The following is a 21811-nucleotide window of genomic DNA, read 5'->3' as shown; positions in this document are numbered from 1 at the left end:
TAGTAGTTGAGTGGGTGACCATCAGCGAATCCCCGCTGTTGTATGTTTTTTGATTTTTTTTTTGCCGGTCTGGAAGGTATCGAGAGTGAGGAAGAAAAGAGGGCGTGTGTGGGTAGTTGATACTCTTTTTGACCCTGCGTGGGGGAGGGAGGATTTAGGGGCTGGAGGAAGGGACGTTGGACAGTGAAAAGTCCTTCGGGGACTAATCGCAATACAACTAATTATCTATACCTAGGATCTGGCCCTATTCAGGCATGAAGAAAGCAAGCCTATTGTATCCTTTAGGATCCGAATAGTATTTATATACTGTCATTGGTAACGGATGTCGTGATTTCTACTTAACTAACTTGACGACCAAGACAGGATTTGTGAAAAGGGCATGATGTGGTTCCCATTACTTCCAACACGGGTCATTTCTATCCTAAGTGCGGTCGGTTTCTGGTGTCATGTCATGATTTATGAAGTATCGCATGTTTTCGGTGCATCTGGGAGAAGCGGGTAATCCAGCGGAGTGTATGCCATACGGCAGATTAATTCCTAAAGCTGTGACTATCGAGCGCTCAGGTACGGAGTACATTTTGTCGAGCTTAAATCCAAAAGGGTGGTCATGTTGGTTATAGAGGTCTACGTGGTGCGGAGCCACAGTGCTTCTATGGGTTCGGGACCTTTTATCTAGAAGTCTCAGTCGGGACTAGACTATATCTGCCGCGAACTATTGCAAATAAAGGTGTGTAGTAGGGAAGAGGACGTGAACAATTCTGGAAGAACCAACTTGACTTGAGGATGATGTTGAGCGTGATGATCGCAACGGTGAAGATGAAGCCAAGTCCATGTCGGACTGACTTCGGACACATTGGTTGGCTCACCTGAGTAACGCTTTCGCTTCATGTTTGTACTGCAACAACAGCAATGGGTTGTCCTTTTTTTTCTTATCTTTCGCTGCCACTGCTTACCTATCCAGGGCAATATCAGGCAGAGAGGTATCGAACTACTGGACTATTCGGGAAATCAAGCCAAGGAATGATATGAGTTGACCAATGATATCGCGCTGTGTTTCGTGGTTGACATGACCGAATTGGGAACATTTGCGCGGATATTTTCCGGCCAATAGTCAGCGGCACGCGTGTGCTGTGCAACACCTGCAAAGGCATAAAAGTTGTGTCGCGGAAAAATATAACGGTATAGGAAGGATGAGTACGCAAACCGAGGTTCTGGAGGTGAAGACAAGGTGATTTATAGAGAACGGGCGGTGCTAATCCAACAGCAGGTCCGATCTCATTTTCACTACAAGTTTTCATCAGTACTCAAGAATGATATGTCTGTCTTACCTCCCAAAAGACCTTAAGCACACACTCTCATGTCTTGGGTGCATAGGGTGAAACCATTCTCCGACCCCGACAGCGCAGGGGACAGGGCGTATCGCTTCAGCCTCTCATAACAGCGTTTTGTCAATCTTCAAGCACAACTCCAACGCACAAAGAAGTCGCAATGATGACGGAATTGCGAAGGACCTCTTAATAGGAGACATCGGTTCGTCCGAAAATGTAACCAGATCTCTCTATGGGTTCTTAGGGTGATGGCATCATCCTTAGCAATGGTGCAGTTCGTAGCATGCGTGCCAGGATGCTGCCGGATTGCTTGCCATTTCAACATTGAGATATCGAGGTACGAAGCTCAGCAGCCACTGCACCAAGTCAGCAAAGCTTCGTCTTCGTCGCTCTTGCTGCTCGTCAACTAACAACCTAGGGCTATCAACCGTTCATGCGCGCTGCATGAATCCATGCCTTCAGGTCCGTCGAGCTGTCCCCAAGATGACCGGCATCAATCTTACTTCGTTTACACCACGAACTCGGAATCATCGTCTCCGTGACCGACCCGACCGACATCGAGACGAGCAGTGCCGGGGACAAGGAGGTGGCCACGCTTCTAGTCACACAATAGCACATTGACAGGTACAACTTCGTTTGCGCTTTTACGTTGAGCGATGCAACTCTGGCGAAGAGAGGCGGGATGCGATTGAAGACATAGGCGAAGGGCTGAAGGTGCGGGGGCCATAGTTGACGGGTTGCAGCCAACAATAGTGGAAGGGCACTGCAGTGGAATTGCAAGGTTGGCGAATCACCGATCAGGCTTCAGGTGCCATGGACTGCGGCGAGAGCATCACGGCGATCACGGCTTTCCGTTCACGATATTCCTTTGTCGCCGATTAACGTTTCTCACGAGCGTATACCCGATTTTGGACCACACCGAGTTGGAAATCTGGTGGATGGGATACAGGATTGATTGGGCGGGAAGTGGGAGTTGCTTGAGGAACAACACCATGGCAGAAAACACTCTGATATTAAAGTGAATCAGGGTGTTCCTGACAGGTGCGGGCGTAGTGTTTGGCGACAACGGGTGTGGGCTCCAGTGATGGAAAAATTTGGGACATAATTCATGAGGCATGTCTCGTCACCTTCCCTTGTGCGCTGTAGCGTAGAGGTCATGACCAATACTGAGGACTGTGTGGTGAATTTTTGTATTGCGCTTTACCTTGCATAAAAAGAATATGGAGCCTTACAGTGAATTGTTCTTCGCATCATGATTTCATCCAAGCATAACTGATGAGGTTAGCAAAGTTCAGTAATGTGGGAACGTAGAGCTTATCCACGTACCTTCCCAGCCAAAGTCCTTCATAACGCCTAACCAATGCAATTGTCCTTGAACCGTGTAATCAACACTGCCGGATCTCGTGATCGGGTCAATGCCCGTATTGAATACTGATGAAATAGGGAAATCGGGAGACGCGGATCGGGCTGCCTTAGAGCCTCTTCGTAGTCGGTTATCATAGTTTTCCATCTGTGTCGCGTAATCTTCACCGACGAGACGCATGGGGTCCAGCCTATTCAGTCCGGCAGTTGTGTCTGCTGCTATCGATGAAAGATGGGGAGATACTTTGGCGCCGGTCCGTGAACAGAACCCTTTACGAGCGGCATATTCGTCTTTCCTTCTCCAAGCCTCTTCTGTGATGCTGAAACATCTCTCCACGACCCCAGTGATCATCCGCTTACCCATCGTTGCCCAACGTTCTTTGACCCACTCGCGATCCTCCTCTTCAGTAGCCTCACACCCTGCCTGCATGAGCGGAAAATGGTGTGTGACAAGGGTGGTAGACGACAGAGGGATGGTTGCCAAGAAAACAAGGACTTTCTGACCAAGCTGCCAATATGATGATTTATCTGGCAATTCGGGCACGGCTTGCTGAAGAAGCAAGAGCGTAGCCCAGCGATACGCTTCGGCAGTCTGTATTGAGTCGGACACTGTAGATGAGGGATTGTCGACTCCCGAAAGGTTGACCTGTGGGGACCACCGCTCAATGGCCTTCTTCAATTCGATAGCTCGTGATATTATCGCGGGTGAATTTCGCTTCATGTTCCTAGCACGGATACAGCCGACTATATCCCCAACAGCTCCGATTATTGGGAAGAGTGTGCAGGCGAATCCCATCAACGAATCAGAATGTGGTCCGTTCTCCGATGGATCAGGGAAGTAGTCGATCTGCCTAGATAATGACGTATCTTCAAACGTCGACGTGAGGCGGGCGATGACATCCATGTAGAGGAAGTCGCTGATTAGAAAGTCGAGAAGAGGAGACCGGTTTGGGGTATCTCGAGCTTGTTTCACGAGTGCCCGCGCTCCGTCAATGTGGTGTTTTCCAGTGGGTCTGGTACAATCCCAAGCCTCTGCCCAAGCAAGAGCTAGGGACGCAGCCAGCGCAGCATCAAGAGAAATCGTACCACTGTCAATGTTAGCAGCTAGGTTTTCCATACTGCATTGGACATGTCCGATCGCTTGTGTACGAAGGTCTGGTTGGGCGCGGCTCATATGATAGCACGTCATTGCAGCAACAGCATGATACAGTGCAGGATACTCTTTAGCAAGTGGCCAAACGTACTCCTTCCACGGGTTCACCCCATCGTCGTCCTCAATCGATAAGATGCGGCTGGTGTATTGGTGAAATACAGTGGAGATGATCTCTGGAGTGGCATTCTGGAATTGAGGCTGCCGGAAGATTTCGTTCCAATCCTGTTCGTTCACAGACGCGGAACGGGGCGGAGGTCGCCACAGAGGCCGAGGCGGCACATTAAAGTTGGGAATGTCGTCCATGTGGAAATCGTCCTGTGTAACAAGAGGTGACGGCGCAGCTTGCTCCAGTAATGCATCGAAAGTGTCGAAACCGTATGAACGCCAATCGAAATGATCTTGTGCCTCCCTGGAAGTCTCTCGATCCAGGAACTCGAGATCGTTAAGAGGGGAAACATGTTGCTGATCTCCCAAGTCAACATCTTCTGCCAGGCCTGCCAACAGTACGTCTGAATCGAGCCATGTGGCATTAGGAGAGAAATTCCAACTTCCATTGGAACGTTGATCGATGGGTGTGACCAGTCTTTCTGAAGGCGGGTTGGAATTGGTACTCGCCTGATGTGGCAAGCTACCCGAAGGCTGTCTTTGGTGGTGAGAAGACTGCGAGGGGATGTTGATAGGATTGTTGCCGCTCATCCTACCGAAGGCTTCGTTCACATTGCCAGAAGTAGGAGAGCCAAGAGGCAATGATTGATCATTGCTACGCTCGGCGTTGGATTTGGATGCTTTCAAAATTCAGTTTCGATTATTGAAGTAGATACTGCTCATATTTACCTCCCGAAGGGCGCGATGCTGGGTTCGGGTTTTGGGCCCGAGGCTGGCCAAAGGCTTTCCATTTGAGATCCTTTTTGTAGCCACCGCAGGGAATTCCACGACGGGTACATTGTTGACATGAGGGTTTCGCTTCATCGCACTTCATTCTTTTCGCTTTGCAAGTTAGGCAGCCTGCGCCGTCAGCATATTGTTGTAAGGACGTGCATGTCTGCATGGCGTCATAGGTCCAGCAGCGAGGAATGTTGGGGACGTGCCATTACGACTCTTTGGCTGCTTGCGCTTGATCCCATCTTCTTCACCCGTCTTCTGCACTTCAGCAGTCTTAGGAGCAAGAGGTCTCGGGTTCCTGTTGGCGGCGGGTTTGGGGTCCGGCGTCATGATGATGAGATACGAGAAGATATATGCATGCTTTGTTGGGAGGCGGCATCCGATCCCGTGCTGAAAGCTACGAGGAGGGGGATGAAATGCAAAGACTGAATAAAAGAAGACAAGGAAGGGGAAATATGAGATGCAGGACGCTGGGCAAGATGAGAATGAGAGGAAGAGGCTTGTTGGATGAGACTATGTTGAGTATGGAAAGGAAAAGTCAGATGAGCGTTAACTAGAGCAGTTCGGTGGGGGTTTTTGGGTGCTGGGATTGTGTGTTGTTGGGGTGAGCTGGGCTGGGTTCGTTCCTTTCTTCTTCACACACTGCGTAGGCTTGGAGGGGGTTTCAGCCGATCTTAGGGGCACTTACGGCACTAGAACTTGTATCGTAAGCGACCCCGCATTATCTCCGCGTGATTCGCCTCAATTTCAGACAGGAGAAGGACAAGAAGGGATTGATTGTGTTCTACCGCATCTACACATGAGTCGAGTTTTTCCTCTACTTCTCTTGGTTGTATAATTAGCTGAGTGCGCTAGACCCATTCACACCAAAGTAGAATCAAATCACAGATGTTGATTCGAACAATTCTGTTGCTTAAAAAATATCCCGAACGCCGGACAAAAGATAGCTGACCCCAAAAAAAGAGCCATCCCAACATTGGTCGTCCCGTTATCGCTGCTGTGTAGATCCCATGGCTACATGATGATTGCTTTTGTCGTTCTGTGGGTCAGCATCCAGGAACCGCCTTCATCCAGCGTCATCGTCGAGACAAGTAGATAACACCACCGCTAGATAGATAGATACATAGATAGAGTAAGATGTACGTCACACGCCGTTTACCAGCCTGAGTGGTAATTATTATTGTTCTCCGTTATCGAGTCCCTATCGGTGTAGATCGGAACCGCATGATCCCGGAGCCGCAGGGAGCGACGCAACCAAATACGTGCACATCAAAATGCCACTACCTGACAATCGTCGCGTAGACTCTAGCGACAATTTCATCGTCGTTTTCTTATCTCCAGCAGCGCTGCCGCCGACCATCTTCACACCTTCCCCGATCAGGACAGGCATGATGGCCGTCTCGACGGTGTCGACCAGGCCAGCATTCAAAAGACACGTAGCCAGCTGTCCACCTCCGAAGAGCCAGATGTCTCGTGCTACGCCACCACCACTACCGGCGGCTCCTTTCAATTGTTCTACAAATTCTTCCACGCGCTCTGCAACTATCGTGACTTCTGGGTGTTCTTCGGCCTTCATGCTTTTACTAACGACGATGAGCGCATCGCGGGTCATTGCCCGCAGGGGATTCTGCTCGCCGTACGCCTGCATGGTTTCGTAGGTTTTGCGCCCCATTACGAATGTCGAAAACGATGCATATAGCGCGGCGAAATCAATACTGGTATCCTCGACAATCCAGTCCGTAGTGCCATCCGGAGAAGCTATGAAGCCGTCGAGGGAAACAGCGACGTTGTATCGTAGCCGACGCATTGTGGTTGTTGTTCGTGAGAACGGCTGTGCATATATGTGCAGTCTAGATCGAAGCCCGCAGGAAGGATTGCAGCAGAGATAAAGACGGTCCGACCAGTGGGGGAGGTCGAAATTCGAACAACGGAGAGATAGTCATAACGGCGTGTGACTTATTGTACCTCCTGCTCCCCTACTCCCGTCCTGGGCACTTCCGACGACTCTTGGAGACGATGACTCTGGACCCTGTTGCCGTTTTAAGGTATTCCTGTCTAATCCCGATATGGTAATGCTTGACTAATGGCAACCAATCACATACCGTCCCAATCATGCATACACATTGATCATCCCAGGCATAATAGGTTTAGTTTCCCATTGGAAGAGGATTGCAGTACGGAAGCATGGGGGAGAGTTCTGATGTGTACGAATCAGAACGTGGAGCATCTATTGAGCCGATGCATGCTCTTGTATATCCATAAGCTCCGAGTGAACCTCGCTTCGAATAACGGAGAAGAGAGACGTTGCGTTGCCAACTCACTTGGTGCAGCGCTTTGTGGTGGTCTAGACAGCCGCATGCAATAGGAACATACGAGTACCAGAAACTATTTTTCATGCATATCCTTCGTCATCTGACACCGTCACTAAGCAGAAATACCAACTGGACCCTGGGGACGGATAAGCAAATCAAGGAGGGGTAACTGCGGTTGAATCCGTTCCGACGGTGATTACCGAGAGGCGCCCACAACATAACCAACGATGACATTCATTGACATTGGCCAATGATCTAGTGAGTATTCATCGTAAACTGAGCTACGAGGTACCTATCATATTAGAACAATGTCTTTCATAACCTGTCTTCGAATAATAACTTACTACACCTAGATCCTTCGTTATTGGAACACGCCCTGGTCATCTCACACAACAAGCAACCTCCTCCACAACTAACAATCTCCAATTGTCTGCAAATTAACTCTTCGAAAGTAGCGTTGGCTTCATAACTAAGTGGCTACGTATGGAGGCATTGATTTGGAATTCGCTTTGGTACTAGCCGAGCATATGGTACAATCCGACGATCGCCCCTTTATTGAATAGAACACATGTCACGGGGCGAAATCCCCGGGCGTAAACAACAGCCTCATAAACTGCACGTATGTACCCCGTACTATTAAACAAAGTAGACAGACAGCCTCGTCGATATCTTGGGGGCATATTTCATCTTCCTTCTCTCGTTTAGCCTCACCCTAAAAACGTGACGCCTTTGAATGTGAAACATGTTTCCACGGGAGCAAGATACATTGGTACTAGAACTCTTCACCGTGGTGGATGACAAGGCTGTCGGTTTTGCTTTCGAACTCAACGTAGTATCATTGGCATTACAATACTAACAACCTCCTCGATATTCCTTTACAATGGCTAGCAATGCATTGATGGGTTAGAAACACTGCATAGGGAAGAGGAACGTCTTAAAACTCCATATACGGTGACAATACAGAAACAGAAAAAAACCACAATCAATCAAACTCCCATATTTATATCTACATTCCCCACTGTCTTACCCATCAAACCCTCCAGCCTCGACTTCATAACCTCACCACCCACCTCCTACAACACCAACAATCAACACCACCGCCACCATCGACACAATGCCCCACCCGAAACACATCCTCCCCCTTTCCCTCCTTCTCCCTTTCACCAATGGCGCCCTACCCCCCGGCTACCTCCCCTTTCCCGTTCCTGGCCAAGCACAGTTCAACACGACCATCACCCCCAACATGACCCTCCTGAAATCCGACCGTCTCTCCTACTTCTCCAGCGCCCTTTACTTCTCCAACTTCCCCAATAATCACCCCTTCGCCTACGGGGAAAAGAATGCGGACCATCAGTTCGCAGCGCTGACGCGCGACGTCTTCATCGGGATGGACAAGGTGGGGCGGGAGTGGGAGGAGGGGAAGGGGAAGGTGGGGGACCAGCCGCGGCATGAGGATGAGTGGAGGCCGGAGATCATGAGCGGGATGGTGGTGCGCGGGGATCTGTTGTTTTTGTCGAGTTTCAAACTGAAAGATATGGGAAACGGGACGACGGGGTTGAGGTTCGATGGGAAGGGTGAGGGAGAGAAGGGTAGTCAGGCCAGGGAGGAACTGTATGATGGGTTCGTTTTGATTCCTTTTCCTTAATTCTGGAGGTCGCTGTTGCGGGACGTGAGACGCAGACTAACGATGAGTATAGAGTGAAGGAGTGTCTCGTAGACTGCAAAGACATCTTCCTCGCCGAAGAACCCGTGATCCCAGCTCGACAGCGTCGAGACGATGGCGGTGGCATGCCCGAGGGTCCTCGTTCAGACGAGATAGCCAGATTGAAAAAGAAGGCTACTTGCGTAAGTTTCTCTCGCTACCCTTACCTGTATCAAATCATCAAGAGACTGTCACTGACCTTAAGGAACAGAGCCAATGCGCGCTCCTCCAGCTCTTCATGCACAACGACACCGACCGCGCAGACTGCGACAACGCCCGCTTCGTCAGCTTCAGTCTCACTGAATCCATCACTGCCTCGCCATCCGGCTCCAAGGAAGACGTCCCGCTCATCGACAGGATCAGCATTCTCGACCCATGCAAGGACGGCGGCATCGACGGCTTCGATTGCGGACGCGCCGTCAAGTTGTGCGGGAAAGGGAGTCGTACCATATTTGAGCAGGTGGGGAAGGCGATGTACATGCTCGGGCCGTGGTTTCTAGAGGAGGATAGTATATATGAAGGGGAAGGGAAGGAGACGTTAGTGGAGCCGGAGTATATGTACAATGACTCGAAGAGGTATTTTGAGTTCAAGGGTGCAGGGTTTGATGCGGATTCCGTGGTGCTGGAGGATGTGAACGAGGTGAATTGAACTGCTGGGTCTATGGTGATGGGGAGTACTTGATGTTGGTCTTTGGGACTTCTAGGAGTGCAACGTATTTGGTATTTGTGAAGATTGATTTGCAGTTTCCCACGAAATAGTGCGATTTAGAGTACGCATCCCTTGTGAATGATGTTGGTTCGGCTTGTATGCCTCCTTATTCAAAGATTACACAAAACACATGGGCTTTCCATATTAGAAGAAAGATCTAGACAGATGTATATATCTCAACCGTACGCCCAGCTCCCAGAGCCCAAGACAATCAGCTTATGCAACAAAGAGAAGAAACAGACAGGGCGCGGACCTTCAGTTCTTTTGTCAGTTCAAGCATAAAGTTGATCTCTACAACAATAGATGATGATACTCTGCTCCCAATAGACCCATTTTTCAGCAAACACGTACTCACAATCGATCGACCAGCAACATTAAGATCCCCCAGCAAGCCGACTAGGTTCTCATTTATTCGTGTCATAAAGCCATCGAGCCATCGTTTAGCATAGTTTGCAACGTGCTCACTCTCCGAGTACAGTGTCGTATTGCCGCTCACTATCCTGCCAACTCCGATAGGAGAACGAGGCCCCTTTCAACATTCTATAATTCAAGCACCATCAGAACCCACACGCACCAGAAACCCGCATGCCATCCTCTCCATCAGCTCTCAAACCACCCACTCCAAACCCCATCATCCACCTACCCCACAGCCTGCATCCCAAGTCTCCCCGCCTCCCCCCTCACAACCCCCTCAATCTCCTCCACCAAACTCTGTCCCCTAGGAACCCACCCGAGCACCTCCCTCGCCCTCTCAGCCACACACAGCGAATTCGTCCCCCAAAACAACGACGCAAACTCCCACACCCCATCCGCCTCCTCCCACCCCAACTTCTCCACCTCCCCAGTACCACCCCGCAAGAACCCCTGATTCACCGCCTCCCGCACGACCATCCCCGCGACATCACCCCACGCCGCAACCCCAGACGCCGCGAAGTAGAACCCCTCAACTCCCCACGTGCCGCGGAACGCACCACCCGCTGCGTCCTCGACGAGCGCGAGGAACAGCGCCGACACGTCGTGCACGTGCACCGTCGACCAGCGGTTCTCGCCGCGTTCGACCGAGAACCCGGATCCGCGCTTCAGGATGTGGGACGCGAGTTCGGGGACCTGGATGCTGCGTGTGTTGCCGGGCCCGCGGCCGGGGCCGTAGATGGTGGGCGGGCAGACGATTGCGGTTTTGATGTGTGGGTTTGCGGAGCTGATGTGTGTTATGGTGGCGTCGACGGCCTGGTGCGGGGCGTCGGAGGGGAGGGAGAGGATGGAGTGGATGGAGTGGATGTCGTTGTGGAATTTGTCGCTGTGGGTTCCGTAGGTTTGGTTGGTGAGGTCGGGGAGGCAGAGGATGTCGGAGCCGGAGAGGTGGATGATTGATTTGGTGGCTTGGGAGATGTCGGGGCGTGACAGGCGTTTGGAGATGGCTTGCACGGCGCTGAGGTGCTCGCAGCTGGCGAGGTGGCATATGATGTCGGCTTTGGCGACCTGTTCTGCGAGAAGGTCCGAGTCGTCGAGATCCCCTATGACTGTAGACAAGGAAGGGTACTGGCTGGTGAGCAAGGCAGCCTTTTCGGCGTTGCGTACCAGACAGGTGATATCGTATTCAGGATGAGCCTCGACGATGGTGTAGAGTGCATCTCCACCGATATAACCGGTAGCCCCAGCCCTAGAAGTATCAAGTCAGCGCGGACCATGGCATTTATGGGAGATTGGGTAAACTGACAAGAATATCTTCACCATGATTGAACAATCTTCCTGTAAGAATTGTAATTGAAAACGAGACTTAGGAAAGTGGGCGATCCGTTGGGACTTTATAGTCTTTTCTTCTTCTTTCGTCCATGAACCAATGTCTGATGCATTATAAATGTAGAATCCGACGTAACCCATTTAGGAAATCTTCATCGACCAAATCGTTAGCGTTCTTTGAGATAGGCTATTTGGGGCTTAGCTTCGTTGATCCTCCGCATGTCATATATCCTTGACATCGTCTCTCATTTCTAGCTTCATATGTACTTACCTACGTAAGATACCCAACAACCTCTCACTAAGTCTGAAAGGGAATGAATGACTGACCCCCAAAATGAACCCACCACCACCCCCTCCCCCTCACCATCCCCAGCGCACAAGAACCCTCCCCCTCTCCTGCCTCCCTTGCAAAGCCCGCCGCACACGCTGCGACCTCACCCACCCGACCTGCCACCGGTGCACCAGCACCGGCCTACCCTGCACCTACACTCCCAGTCCCACCCCTCGCACCCGCAGCCGCCGCCCTCGTCCCGTGTCCACCGTCCCCGTCTCCTTCCAGCCCGTCATGTTGTTCCCCCCCAGCAGCACCCGGGACGACGCCGCGGTGCTGTATTTCCACGGGCGTCTGTGGCCGCTTCTTACAGCGTCCGAGGAGCCGAGTTCGCCTGCGGTGGGCGCGGTCGTGCGGGACCGCGTGGTGCGTCTCGCTGCGAGCTTGATGGCGGAGGCGCATCGGTTCCTGCAGGATCGGCGGAGCGCGCCGGTGGATGTGGATAGGAAGCGCAGGGCGTGTATTGAGGCCGTGAACTTGGAGCTCGATCGTTGTTCTGCGAGTCGGGGCGGGGTGGGGAGGGTTAGGGGGATGAAGCCGCTGCTGTTTGCGATTTTGTTGCTGTATTTTTATGAGGGGTATATGGTGTGTGAGCGGGAGGGCTCGACGTTGGTTCATAGCCGGGGGGTTAGGGCGACGGTTGATGCGATGGGGGGATTGGGGAGTGTGTTGGCGGTTGGGGATAGGTCGCTGAGTGTCTTGACGTGTTTGTTTGCGACGGCGGATCTTACGACGAAGATGTTGAGGGGGGGTGCGGCGTGTCTTTCGCCTTCGTCGTGGCGTCTGTTTCCTCCTGACTCGGTGTGGTGGCAGGAACATGTGGTCGACGACGCAGCACCATCGTCTCCGGCACCGTCTCTGGCTGGTGCATTTGAGCAGATGTCACACATGCTGATATACCGGCAATCCATCGTGGAAAACAACAACACACTCTCGATGGACAGGATCAAAGCATTCGAACTAGCACTGCAGCCATCCTACAGCCCCTTCACCTTTTCAGATCTGGACGGGTCGGACGTCCCTTCCAACTCGGAAATGGTATCACACCACGCATTTCTTCGCGCATACCAACACACAGCTCTTGTCTATCTGTACAGGGCAGTGTGCGGTTTGCCGGCGGGACATCCACAAGTCCAGCAGCACATCAATGCCTGCCTCGACGCCATCGATGCGGTGCCTCGCAAGTCCAAGATCCTAAACTGCCTGGTATTCCCTCTGTGTGTTGCGGGGGCGCATTTGAGGGCAGCCCAGCGCCAGCGTCGTGTTTTGGGCATTCTGTTGGCTATCCAAAATCAGCTGAAGTTCACGTCTTTGAAACAGATAGCAGAGTTCTTGGAGAGCTGTTGGAGGAAGGAACCGGGGAATAGTTCGTGGCTTGATACGTTTGCGACACTGAATGTGAATGTAATTAGCTTCTAGAGGCAATCTCATCAGGAACATGCCTCTGACACTTCCAATTTCCGCAGTATCTTCCACGGCTTTGTTTTAATCCAATTGAAAAGGCGTCGTGGCTCATGCGGCCGCTATATTCCAGGTCATTGACATACCTCACCCATACACAGTGGCATGCATCCAGAGTCATATGGTTTGGTAGTATTAGGGTTCGTTCCATCACTCGCCGTTGTCCGACCTGGAACACAAGATAACGGAGTGTGCATTTGGGGGAGCATTAGCATACAAAGAACAGGACAATATGGTTGGGAAAGTTACAAGTACTTATTAACTATTACATCAAAATTGAGAACTGAAAGATGTGCGGTGGATCCTGTTTCCAACACCATTAATGCCCGGGTATCGTTCGCCAAAATGAAATGATTCGAAATGTTGATTACAAGAAACAAAAAGGAAGAAAATAAACCGAAAGTCGGCATGCCGGCCCGCATATCGGCAAGCAGTTTGAGGAGATCATCATCGCATAGGGGGACTCGGATGCATATCGTTGGAGGTGACACTGTTGAATCTTCGCATAGACCCTGCGAGTGTGGCTGTTCTGGTCAAGGGCGCCGACGCCAAAGCAGCGGCCTTGAATTCAGACACGATTCGATCGAACTCGAGACGGTAGCGCTCTTCTTGGAAAGTGAGTACCAATTCTGAGAGTTCTTCGTGTGCATCCGAAGTCGAGCGATGATGGGAATGCTGCGGCTTGGTTGGACCTTCGGAAGCCACCGCGGTCATGTTGGTTACATTGAGAAGGCGGCCGCGAGTTTTGTTCGAAACGGTCAAAGTGACTTCACAGCTGGAGTAAGACAGTGCCGTTGAGGATGTTACTGATAACGGAGTTAGCTATAAAACACATTTTCTCGGGCGGGGCAGCTTACTGCTGCCAGCTGTCCAGAGAAAATCGATCTCTTCATGTAAACGGACTACTAGCTGTGTACCACGTCTTCTTATCGAGTTGTCATCGACTTCCTTCTCGAAGAGCAATATGTCGGCGCGTCCGTATTTTTTGCTCCAAAAATGTTTGTTCTTGGATTTAAATTTATCGAGAATTGCGAAGTAGCGTAACGTCCAGCCCGTCATATTGTAGAGCATGTTAACCATACCTGTCTTGATTAGCATACCGTGGGAGCTTTTTATAATCGCGAAATGACTCACCCACTGGCGGCACAGGCAAACTATGTCTTGTTCCTAGAGGGAAGGTTGCCGCGAAAGAGGTTTTCAATTGGCGGGCGGCACTGAAGGACGCCGTTCTTGAATAGTCGACGGCAGGCTCGCCCCGAATGTCTGAATGGTAGGTCGGTGTCGCGACGTTGTTGAATCGAACCACCATCTGATAAGCATGAACATATTGGTCATGATCGTCGTGAACCCTTATATCCAGATCCACCTCAGGCCACTGGATAAAAAGTTTCGAATCAGCGAATGAATCCTGAACAGTAGTAAGAACTGCTGCACGGTACTCCTGGATGCCTTGTCTACCAAGGTCGAAGGTATGCAACTCTTGCATTTCTGAAATGTCAACCTTGCGGCGGGTCCGAATCTTCACACCATCTTCGTAGGGCAATCTAACGGTATCTATGAAGGCGTATGCTTGCTGGGCATCTTGGAATCGTAGTATGATGCTGTTATTCGGTGATTTTGGTTTGTATGACCAGTCGTAGAGAATGCCGTAATTAGCTGTACGTCGTTCCGTCATCTGATTACAATCTGACCATTGAAGAGTAACGTCAGAACCATCGCAACTAAAACGGATGTCGGCAAGAGGTATCCAGAATGAGCTGCAGCGACGTATCTCAGGTGATCCAGAGAGATAGCTGATGACCAAACGACGCGTTAGCCACCATATTTGGGGCAACGAGATGTTGGCGGCTGTCGGATCCTCGGGTAGGGTCTCATAGACCTGTACCCTATTCTCCCGCAGCTCACAGACAGGGGATGTTTGTATTGTGGGTAGATCTTCTTGGATGGAAGATGAAACGAGAGGAGAATTGAAGATATGTTTCTCGTTCATTTGAGCTGCACAACCGCATTTGACGCTATACATTGCGGGCGGGTCTGGGTCCGGCCTTTGAAAGTCCAAGGAATCTCGAGCTCCAGAGCCGGAAAACGCGGTGGGACGTGGAGAAATCAACTCGGAAGGCTTCGCTGCAGAATGGGTGGAGCCACGCAGGCTATAAGTGCGCATTGCTATGTGTGGAGGTGTAAATTTGGCTATTGGTGGGGGAGATACTGGCTCTATCGAAAAGGGAATGGTGTTTGAGCTCTCGCTTGAAAGATGAGGGCTCTGAGTCCCGGGGGAAACAGATCTCTCACGAGACCTTCCTCTATTCGCCAGTGTGGAAGTGGATGATTTATTCCGGGTAGGAAGTACCAGATAGGAAGCTGGAGGAGAGGCAGGGACACCCTGTAGACCAAGCCCCTCAGGCTGAGGTCTGTCCAGCGAGTAACGGTCTGACAGGCTAGTGCTGTCGGACTTTGCCGAGCTCTTCTGGCGGGAGAGAGTAGAAGTCGTGGCATCTATGGGGAGTAAACTGTCCGACCTTCTACAACAGGAGGCAACGAAAAGGTCTGGTCGTCGTATATCATTAGTCTGCCTGTGAATCATGTCCAAGACTTGCGAGGCTTTCAGTCGATCGTCAGGCTCCGATCTGATCTGCAGGATGTGAGTTCGGTAGCTTAACTATTTCGGGCGAACAGGACTACTTACCATAGGAATGATCCAGTCCAGTGGCAGATCATCTGCCGAGTCATGCCTTTCGCTCCGAATCTTGACGAGCCATGCTTGGATGGCCTCTGGAGCACACCATAATCCTTGGGCACTGGCACCGACGCTGTGTTGTAATAAGAAGTGGTTGACTTCTTCGAGGGGATATCCTTTGATTACGCTGATGATCTCGAGGAATACGCAACCCAAGGACCAAATGTCTGACTTGCTATTGCGGGGATCACGGCCGAAAACCTCTGGGGCACAATATCGTCGAGTGAACTTGAGAACGTCGCCTTCCGTTGTGCTATGTTCACTCTTCGACCAGTCACGTGCGATTCCAAAATCACAGAGATAGATCCGACCGTCGCTCAGTAGAATGTTGCCTGGTTTGATGTCTTTGTGTCTAACCTTTTGCTCATGCAAAAATGTCAAGGCGGTGGTCAGGCAGCCAAAGGAGCGACGAAGGGTAGAGATGTCTTCGTTGGGGAGTGGCTGATCGCGAGCCTGGCGCTCCAGCATGGATTTAAGAACGTCTTTGGCGACGGGATTGAGGATGAGAGAGAAGGAGGTAAGATCAGTGAAACTTGCGACAAAGGTGACAAAGTGGTGGTGGCTGAGGCGTTGTAGGACGCCAACTTCTTGCTCGAATTCTATGAGCTGGTTCTTCTGGGCTTTGACTGTATCTGCGCGTAGGATACGCTTGCAGGCGAATTGCTTGCCTGATAGCTTGTGACGCACACGCACGACCTCGGCAGAACCGCCTCTGCCGATCTTGTCGACCTCTTCGAAATAGGCGCTCCCTTCGCGAATATACTTGTGAACATGGGATGCGGCGGTCAACTTCTCGTCGCTCATCTGGTCGGGTTTGGACAAGACGTGCATCTGAGCACGGCGAAACAAGGTGGGGTTTAGATCGGTTGTCTGAGCAAACTGGGAGAGGCTTGCAGAGGTCATGGGCAGCCAGAAGTCACTGATCTGCTCCGAGTCGAATTTCTTGAATATTTGCCCATCGTCTTCGTACTCGAGCATGCGCAAGAGAGTGTAGAGGCGGGGGTTTTCGCTCCATTGTCTAATTTGGCGGTCAGGATGGCGGGTGAGTAATTCTTTGACGTCGAGGAAGACGGTGTCGTCGATGTATTGGTCGAATGGTTTGTGCGGCAAGGTGTGGTGGAGGAATTCTTCTATCTCTTCTCGGGCGTCGGCCCCGGCCTGGGTGGAAGGTTCCATGACTTTGCATCAGGATGCATCGCAGGCGGGTGGGTTGTCGATCAGTCTGGGGTGATATGAGATGATGATTAGGGCCCAACAGAGGGCAACAACGAGGAGAAGTAATGTCGAGTTGGAAGATGTTAACAACAAGGCGTCAAGAGGGATAAAAAGGGTTGGCCATGGGTCTGACGGCTGACAGCGGACAGCAGGCTGAAATACTAGATACGCTGTGCAGTAAGTAATACAGGGCGAGGAGGATTAAGGCGGGGGTTGGTGGATGAGGAGAGCAGGAGAAGAAGATAATCTAAATGGTGAAGAAACGGAGCGAGAAATAAGGGGAAAGGAAAGGAAGAACAGAACAAGGCGAGGAGGCGATGGTGGAAGAGAAAAGAAGAAGAAGAAGGGGAAGAGTCAAGAGAGTGTGAGTGTGAGTGTGTATGAAGGTGTCAAGATTCTAGGACGGCGCGCAATGATGTAGGAGGGGGTGGGCGTAGCAGCAATTACGAGTAATAGCAATTAGTACGAGTGCGAGTTGTACGACGAGTAGCCTTATGAGGTGTCGTGGGGTATTACCTGCCCTGCCTGTTACCTGCTATCCACTCGTACTGTTCCAAGCACCTAGCCAAGTACCGAATGTAAGTAAGTAAACTATTGCGCCCTACTCCGTTCAGGCAAGCTCTACGCTGTATGCTCTCCTCGGAGTAATCTGTAGTCTTGGTTATAGACGGGGTAATCGTTGTTGTATGTATGTAGTCAGTACTCCTACTCGACATATTGTATACCTTTGTAGGTAGATATATCCCTAGACAGGTAGATAGGTAGCTTATGGATGGTCTCGTGCTCTATATTCAACATTGATCGACAAATTCCGTATGGAATGAATACCTTTCTTTAATGCATAAAGGAAGGGCAAAAGGCTCAGAAGGAAGGAACGCGTCACGTCCTGTCCCTTCGCGCGTGTCACCATTCACCTTCTCGCGTACAATCGTTCTTTCCTTAATTACATATGGATGGATCTACGAGGTAGGAAGTTACGCAGTTACGTAGTTACGTAGGGAGGTACTTGCCATGTGGTGGCCAGGCATGCATCCAGTTACCCCGTACAGACGCACGCATCCGAGGAGGAACAGAACAAACAGGAACGGAGTACTTGGCGGTACTTGATCCACTACCCGCCCCAGTATGAGGGATAAAGTACACCGTGGTTATTTGTACACTATCTCGCCTCACTGTTTTCGCATCGCTTCCCTAGTATTGGGATTAGTTAGGATGAACACGAGTAATGTATTGTAGTTTCTATTCTATCTTCTTCACCGTCCATTTCCAGCTATTATTGTATTACAGTAACTAATAGTGTACTCCGTAAAGTGCCCACCCCCGCATCAAACTACGATTATGTACCCACCCTTGCAACTCCACCCGCCACTGCCTCCACCACCCGCAAACCGCAAACCGCAAACCACCTCCAATCTCCACCTCACACCAACTCCACTCCCTCTCCTCCACTCCCCTTCAAGGCATCTCCCTCCCATCTCCACTATCGACCGATCGATCATCATCGATCAACCGCCTTCTCTTGCCCAGCAAACCGTCCTCCAGGCTTCCCGCTACATATTTCATCCGCAATTACGACTGACCGTCATCATCAAACAGACACACACCCAACCACATCATCCCACCCTCGACCCGGCGTTGTCCCTCGTCAAGGCTCTTCCACTCACACGGATTCACCTCTGTCGCACAGATTGTATTGACAGGCTGCCGGGCCGGGCTGGGCATCGAATACTACTTCTACATTCCTTGGCCTTCTTCTAAGACTCGCACTCGCGTACTTTAAACGCTGCCGGCGAAAGAACTGAGCCACCGCCCATCCTTCCGCCTCATTCGCCATCTATCCATCCTACCAGCTTTGCGTCCTGCCTTACCCTGCCATCATAATGCCACAACGCATTGGGGGCCGGAATGCTTCTGCTGCGGCCGCTTCCCGCGACGCCATCGCCTTATTTTCTCACCGGTGGCGGCCTCATTCGTTTAGGCTGCAGCTCATATGTGATGTGATGTATGGATGATACACAGCACGAACCGTGACCGGGCTGCGCCCCTTGATATTGTATCTCGCCTGAGGCACCTCACCAGTAACCCTCCATCAACTGATCCCGGCTCCGTTTTCCCCTCCTTGCACTTCTGAATACCCAGGGCCATCCCATTCTGTTGAAATATACATGGTCGCCGCCCGTGCCATGCGTTCACTTTGCCCAACAACAGACAAATCGAATTCAACCATCCCCCCCGACCAACATGCAATACCAGGAAAATGGTGTTGCTGGTCGCCATGGGAGGCCCGTCTATGACGATGCGGATCGGCCCGATCGACGGCTTGCTCAACCATTCGTAGGGTGGACCCCAGAACGAATGAACAACAGCGTCGACGTATTCCTTAAAGAATCCGAACTTGAAGATTATGCCGACTACATTCGCCGTGGTGCGTTCCTCGCGCAGTCCAATTCTGCACGGAACAAGATCTCGCTCAAAGAGTCGGAAGCCAGATACTTGGACTTGGAAAATAGCACCAACCGCATCGATAAATTCAAACAGCCTTGGAGATTGTACGCGCTGGTGGGTTGTTGTTCGTTGGGAGCTGCCGTGCAGGGATGGTACGATCTATTCCAACTCTCATGAGATTCTCATACTGATCGTGACCAGGGATGAGACAGCAGTCAATGGAGGTTCGTTACCTGTTTCGATGACGATGCATGCTTTTCACTAACATTATACAGCTCAGGTCTTTTATAAGGAGGCCCTTGGTTTGGATGGTAAAGAGGGGCTGCTTGGACTGGTCAACGGTGCACCATACCTGTGCTGCGCGTTTGCTTGCTGGTTTGTGCTATCTCAATCTCTCCCCGTACAATTTCTGACCCTGCACACCAGGCTCAACTATCCGATGAATAAGTGGTTCGACCGACGTGGGGTTATCTTTATCACCTGTCTCATCAGCTCCCTCACATGTCTCGGCCAGGCATTCCCGCAAAGATGGGAGGTATGCATTGCCATTCTCCAATTCATAATGCTTGTCTAACCTTAGCAGCACCTTTTCGTCGCCCGGTTTCTTCTTGGATTTGGTATAGGCCCCAAGAGTGCAACAATCCCTATCTATGCTGCCGAGGCTGCACCGGCCAACATTCGTGGCGCGCTCGTCATGATGTGGCAGATGTGGACCGCGTTTGGCATCATGTGTGGATACATTGCTGGTGTAGCCCTTGCAGATGTCCGAGATGGAATGAACAAGGAAATCTGCGGAGAAGGTTCCAAGATTCTCCTTTCCTCTCGATGCAGTCTCAACTGGCGGCTTATGCTAGCGAGTCCGGTAAGCTAGCACATCTTTTCCGTCACAATGGCCCGCCACATGCTAATGTGATACAGATGATTCTTCCTCTTGTCGTCGTTGCCTATGTCTATACCTTGCCAGAATCACCGCGATGGCTGTTAAAGAAAGCAAGAGCTGGTAACAAAAAGAAGTATGAGGAGGCATTCATGGCTCTCTGCAAGCTCCGCCATACCAAGCTACAGGCCGGCCGGGATCTCTTCTTGATCAATTACTTGCTGCAGGGGGAAGAAGAGATCATGCAGCAACAGAAGCCCTTTTCGGAGATGTTCTCGCTAGGCAGGAACCGACGGGCCTTGACTGCTTCATTCATACTAATGATCCTTCAGCAGCTGTGCGGAGTGAATGTAGTGGCCTACTATTCAAGCACCATCCTCAAAGACCACGCCAATTACTCCGACATTGACTCCCTGATTATTTCCATGGGTTTTGGGATTATCAACTTCCTCTTCGCTATTCCAGCCATATGGACGATCGATACCTTTGGTCGCCGCAACTTACTCCTTTCCACCTTTCCCTTCATGGGGATTTTCCAGATTGTGGTAGTGATTGCATTTGCGCTGCCTGATAAATCCTCCGCTCAACACATACTCGTGATTCTGGGCATGTACCTCTTTGGTGTTGCCTACTCGCCGGGCGAAGGTCCAGTCCCGTTCGTGTATTCGGCTGAATCAATGCCGCTCTACAACCGCGACTTCGGTATGGGATTGGTCACCAGTGTCAATTGGCTCTTCAACTGGATGGTGTCCATGACGTGGCCGAAGATGAGTAGCGCGTTCACGGTATCGGGAGCATTCGGATGGTACGCAGCATGGTGCTTCATAGGCTGGTGGACGATTCTGTTCTTCGTCCCCGAAACGAAGGATTTGACGTTGGAGGACCTGGACCAGGTCTTTGGATACCGCACGCGCGAGCATATGCGCCACGGCATAGACCAATTGACGTGGTTCATTGGACGATTCATATTTGGCAGGAAGAACTTACGGAAACCTGTTTTCCTGCGCAAGCCGGACCCAGACGAAGAGTTCGACAACAGAGGGGAAACTTACATCGAGTTGCACGAAGACAGGATTACTCGACCCAGGGTGCACACGACGCTTGGGCACTGAATTGCTGTGATGCGACAAGACAATGGAAAAATGCAGTGTATAATGTACATGTGAGATATTAAAAGAATTTTCGGATAATCTAATAGCCATGGATTTTGGATTAAAACGCTCTCGCAGCATACAGAAAACCGTGATGAATTGACAAAATCCCAGGATTTACAAGTCAATTGTGAAAACTAATCTTCAAGGAAGTCAACTTCATTCGATGCCATAGATACAGTAGAAGATGACCATATTAACCTCAACTCGCATTTCGATCTGGCGAAACGACCTTTTATCTACGAATATGGTACGTTTTCCACATGGAATGTCCATGGTTGTTTAACCCAATTCGGAACCCCTAGCGTGAGCGGCCCGCCTTTCTGGTTGCATGTCGGTTATATCGATCCCCATCTCCCCGCGCTTCGGCAACACCACCACTAGTTATATCCAAACTGACGACCTC

The 21811-nt window shown here is 50.9% G+C and overlaps 8 protein-coding genes across 8 annotated transcripts; 4 read left to right on the top strand and 4 right to left on the bottom strand.

Annotated features, from left to right (window-relative positions):
• Nucleotides 1–2170: 2170 nt before the first annotated feature.
• BU24DRAFT_451570 (uncharacterized protein) lies at nt 2171–5359 on the bottom strand. The gene is made up of 4 exons (XM_033531123.1): nt 4932–5359; nt 4678–4848; nt 2655–4628; nt 2171–2600 (listed from the first exon to the last, which is right to left on the bottom strand). The coding sequence occupies exons 1-4, from the start codon at nt 5053–5055 to the stop codon at nt 2587–2589; spliced, it is 2283 nt and encodes a 760-aa protein (XP_033382901.1). The 5' UTR covers nt 5056–5359; the 3' UTR covers nt 2171–2586.
• A 514-nt stretch (nt 5360–5873) lies between these two features.
• BU24DRAFT_423477 (riboflavin biosynthesis protein RibD domain-containing protein) lies at nt 5874–6725 on the bottom strand. Its single transcript, XM_033528262.1, has one exon. It carries the CDS (start codon nt 6530–6532, stop codon nt 5927–5929), a length of 606 nt encoding a protein of 201 aa, XP_033382900.1. The 5' UTR covers nt 6533–6725; the 3' UTR covers nt 5874–5926.
• A 1426-nt stretch (nt 6726–8151) lies between these two features.
• Nucleotides 8152–9388, top strand: BU24DRAFT_463339 (uncharacterized protein; the record flags this gene model as incomplete). The annotated part of the gene is made up of 3 exons (XM_033532107.1): nt 8152–8657; nt 8735–8882; nt 8951–9388. The coding sequence occupies 3 exons, from the start codon at nt 8152–8154 to the stop codon at nt 9386–9388; spliced, it is 1092 nt and encodes a 363-aa protein (XP_033382899.1).
• A 699-nt stretch (nt 9389–10087) lies between these two features.
• BU24DRAFT_451568 (NAD(P)-binding protein) lies at nt 10088–11298 on the bottom strand (the record flags this gene model as incomplete). Its single annotated transcript, XM_033531122.1, has 2 exons — nt 11166–11298; nt 10088–11108 (listed from the first exon to the last, which is right to left on the bottom strand). Exons 1-2 carry the CDS (start codon nt 11180–11182, stop codon nt 10088–10090), a joined length of 1038 nt encoding a protein of 345 aa, XP_033382898.1. The 5' UTR covers nt 11183–11298.
• A 774-nt stretch (nt 11299–12072) lies between these two features.
• Nucleotides 12073–13009, top strand: BU24DRAFT_423476 (uncharacterized protein). The gene has a single exon (XM_033528261.1). The coding sequence runs from the start codon at nt 12168–12170 to the stop codon at nt 12936–12938; it is 771 nt and encodes a 256-aa protein (XP_033382897.1). The 5' UTR covers nt 12073–12167; the 3' UTR covers nt 12939–13009.
• Nucleotides 13010–13080: 71 nt separating this feature from the next.
• Nucleotides 13081–17208, bottom strand: BU24DRAFT_451566 (uncharacterized protein). The gene is made up of 4 exons (XM_033531121.1): nt 15667–17208; nt 14115–15612; nt 13838–14062; nt 13081–13786 (listed from the first exon to the last, which is right to left on the bottom strand). Exons 1-4 carry the CDS (start codon nt 16891–16893, stop codon nt 13428–13430), a joined length of 3309 nt encoding a protein of 1102 aa, XP_033382896.1. The 5' UTR covers nt 16894–17208; the 3' UTR covers nt 13081–13427.
• Nucleotides 17023–17398, top strand: BU24DRAFT_216489 (uncharacterized protein). Its single transcript, XM_033522005.1, has one exon. It carries the CDS (start codon nt 17153–17155, stop codon nt 17351–17353), a length of 201 nt encoding a protein of 66 aa, XP_033382895.1. The 5' UTR covers nt 17023–17152; the 3' UTR covers nt 17354–17398.
• A 1757-nt stretch (nt 17399–19155) lies between these two features.
• BU24DRAFT_371260 (uncharacterized protein) lies at nt 19156–21450 on the top strand. Its single transcript, XM_033524459.1, has 6 exons — nt 19156–19529; nt 19579–19601; nt 19653–19752; nt 19804–19912; nt 19961–20239; nt 20296–21450. The coding sequence occupies exons 1-6, from the start codon at nt 19174–19176 to the stop codon at nt 21364–21366; spliced, it is 1938 nt and encodes a 645-aa protein (XP_033382894.1). The 5' UTR covers nt 19156–19173; the 3' UTR covers nt 21367–21450.
• Nucleotides 21451–21811: the final 361 nt, after the last annotated feature.

This window comes from Aaosphaeria arxii (assembly GCF_010015735.1).
Source record: "Aaosphaeria arxii CBS 175.79 unplaced genomic scaffold BU24scaffold_5, whole genome shotgun sequence".
Taxonomy (NCBI): domain Eukaryota; kingdom Fungi; phylum Ascomycota; class Dothideomycetes; order Pleosporales; genus Aaosphaeria; species Aaosphaeria arxii.
Note: the sequence above shows the minus strand (reverse complement) of the source record. Positions and strands in the feature narration are given on the sequence as shown.

Coding starts and splice junctions, on each gene's coding strand:
- BU24DRAFT_371260 (XM_033524459.1), top strand. CDS start 19,174: ATGCAATACCAGGAAAATGGTGTTGCTGGTCGCCATGGGAGGCCCGTC. Junction 19,530..19,578: donor GGAGCTGCCGTGCAGGGATG/GTACGATCTATT, acceptor GATCGTGACCAG/GGATGAGACAGCAGTCAATG. Junction 19,753..19,803: donor TGCTGCGCGTTTGCTTGCTG/GTTTGTGCTATC, acceptor CCTGCACACCAG/GCTCAACTATCCGATGAATA.
- BU24DRAFT_451570 (XM_033531123.1), bottom strand. CDS start 5,055: ATGACGCCGGACCCCAAACCCGCCGCCAACAGGAACCCGAGACCTCTT. Junction 4,849..4,931: donor GCAGCCAAAGAGTCGTAATG/GCACGTCCCCAA, acceptor CTGACGGCGCAG/GCTGCCTAACTTGCAAAGCG. Junction 4,629..4,677: donor AGCATCGCGCCCTTCGGGAG/GTAAATATGAGC, acceptor GAATTTTGAAAG/CATCCAAATCCAACGCCGAG.
- BU24DRAFT_423476 (XM_033528261.1), top strand. CDS start 12,168: ATGGGGGGATTGGGGAGTGTGTTGGCGGTTGGGGATAGGTCGCTGAGT.
- BU24DRAFT_451566 (XM_033531121.1), bottom strand. CDS start 16,893: ATGGAACCTTCCACCCAGGCCGGGGCCGACGCCCGAGAAGAGATAGAA. Junction 15,613..15,666: donor TGGACTGGATCATTCCTATG/GTAAGTAGTCCT, acceptor CACATCCTGCAG/ATCAGATCGGAGCCTGACGA. Junction 13,787..13,837: donor TCTCTGGACAGCTGGCAGCA/GTAAGCTGCCCC, acceptor CTCCGTTATCAG/TAACATCCTCAACGGCACTG.
- BU24DRAFT_216489 (XM_033522005.1), top strand. CDS start 17,153: ATGAGGAGAGCAGGAGAAGAAGATAATCTAAATGGTGAAGAAACGGAG.
- BU24DRAFT_423477 (XM_033528262.1), bottom strand. CDS start 6,532: ATGCGTCGGCTACGATACAACGTCGCTGTTTCCCTCGACGGCTTCATA.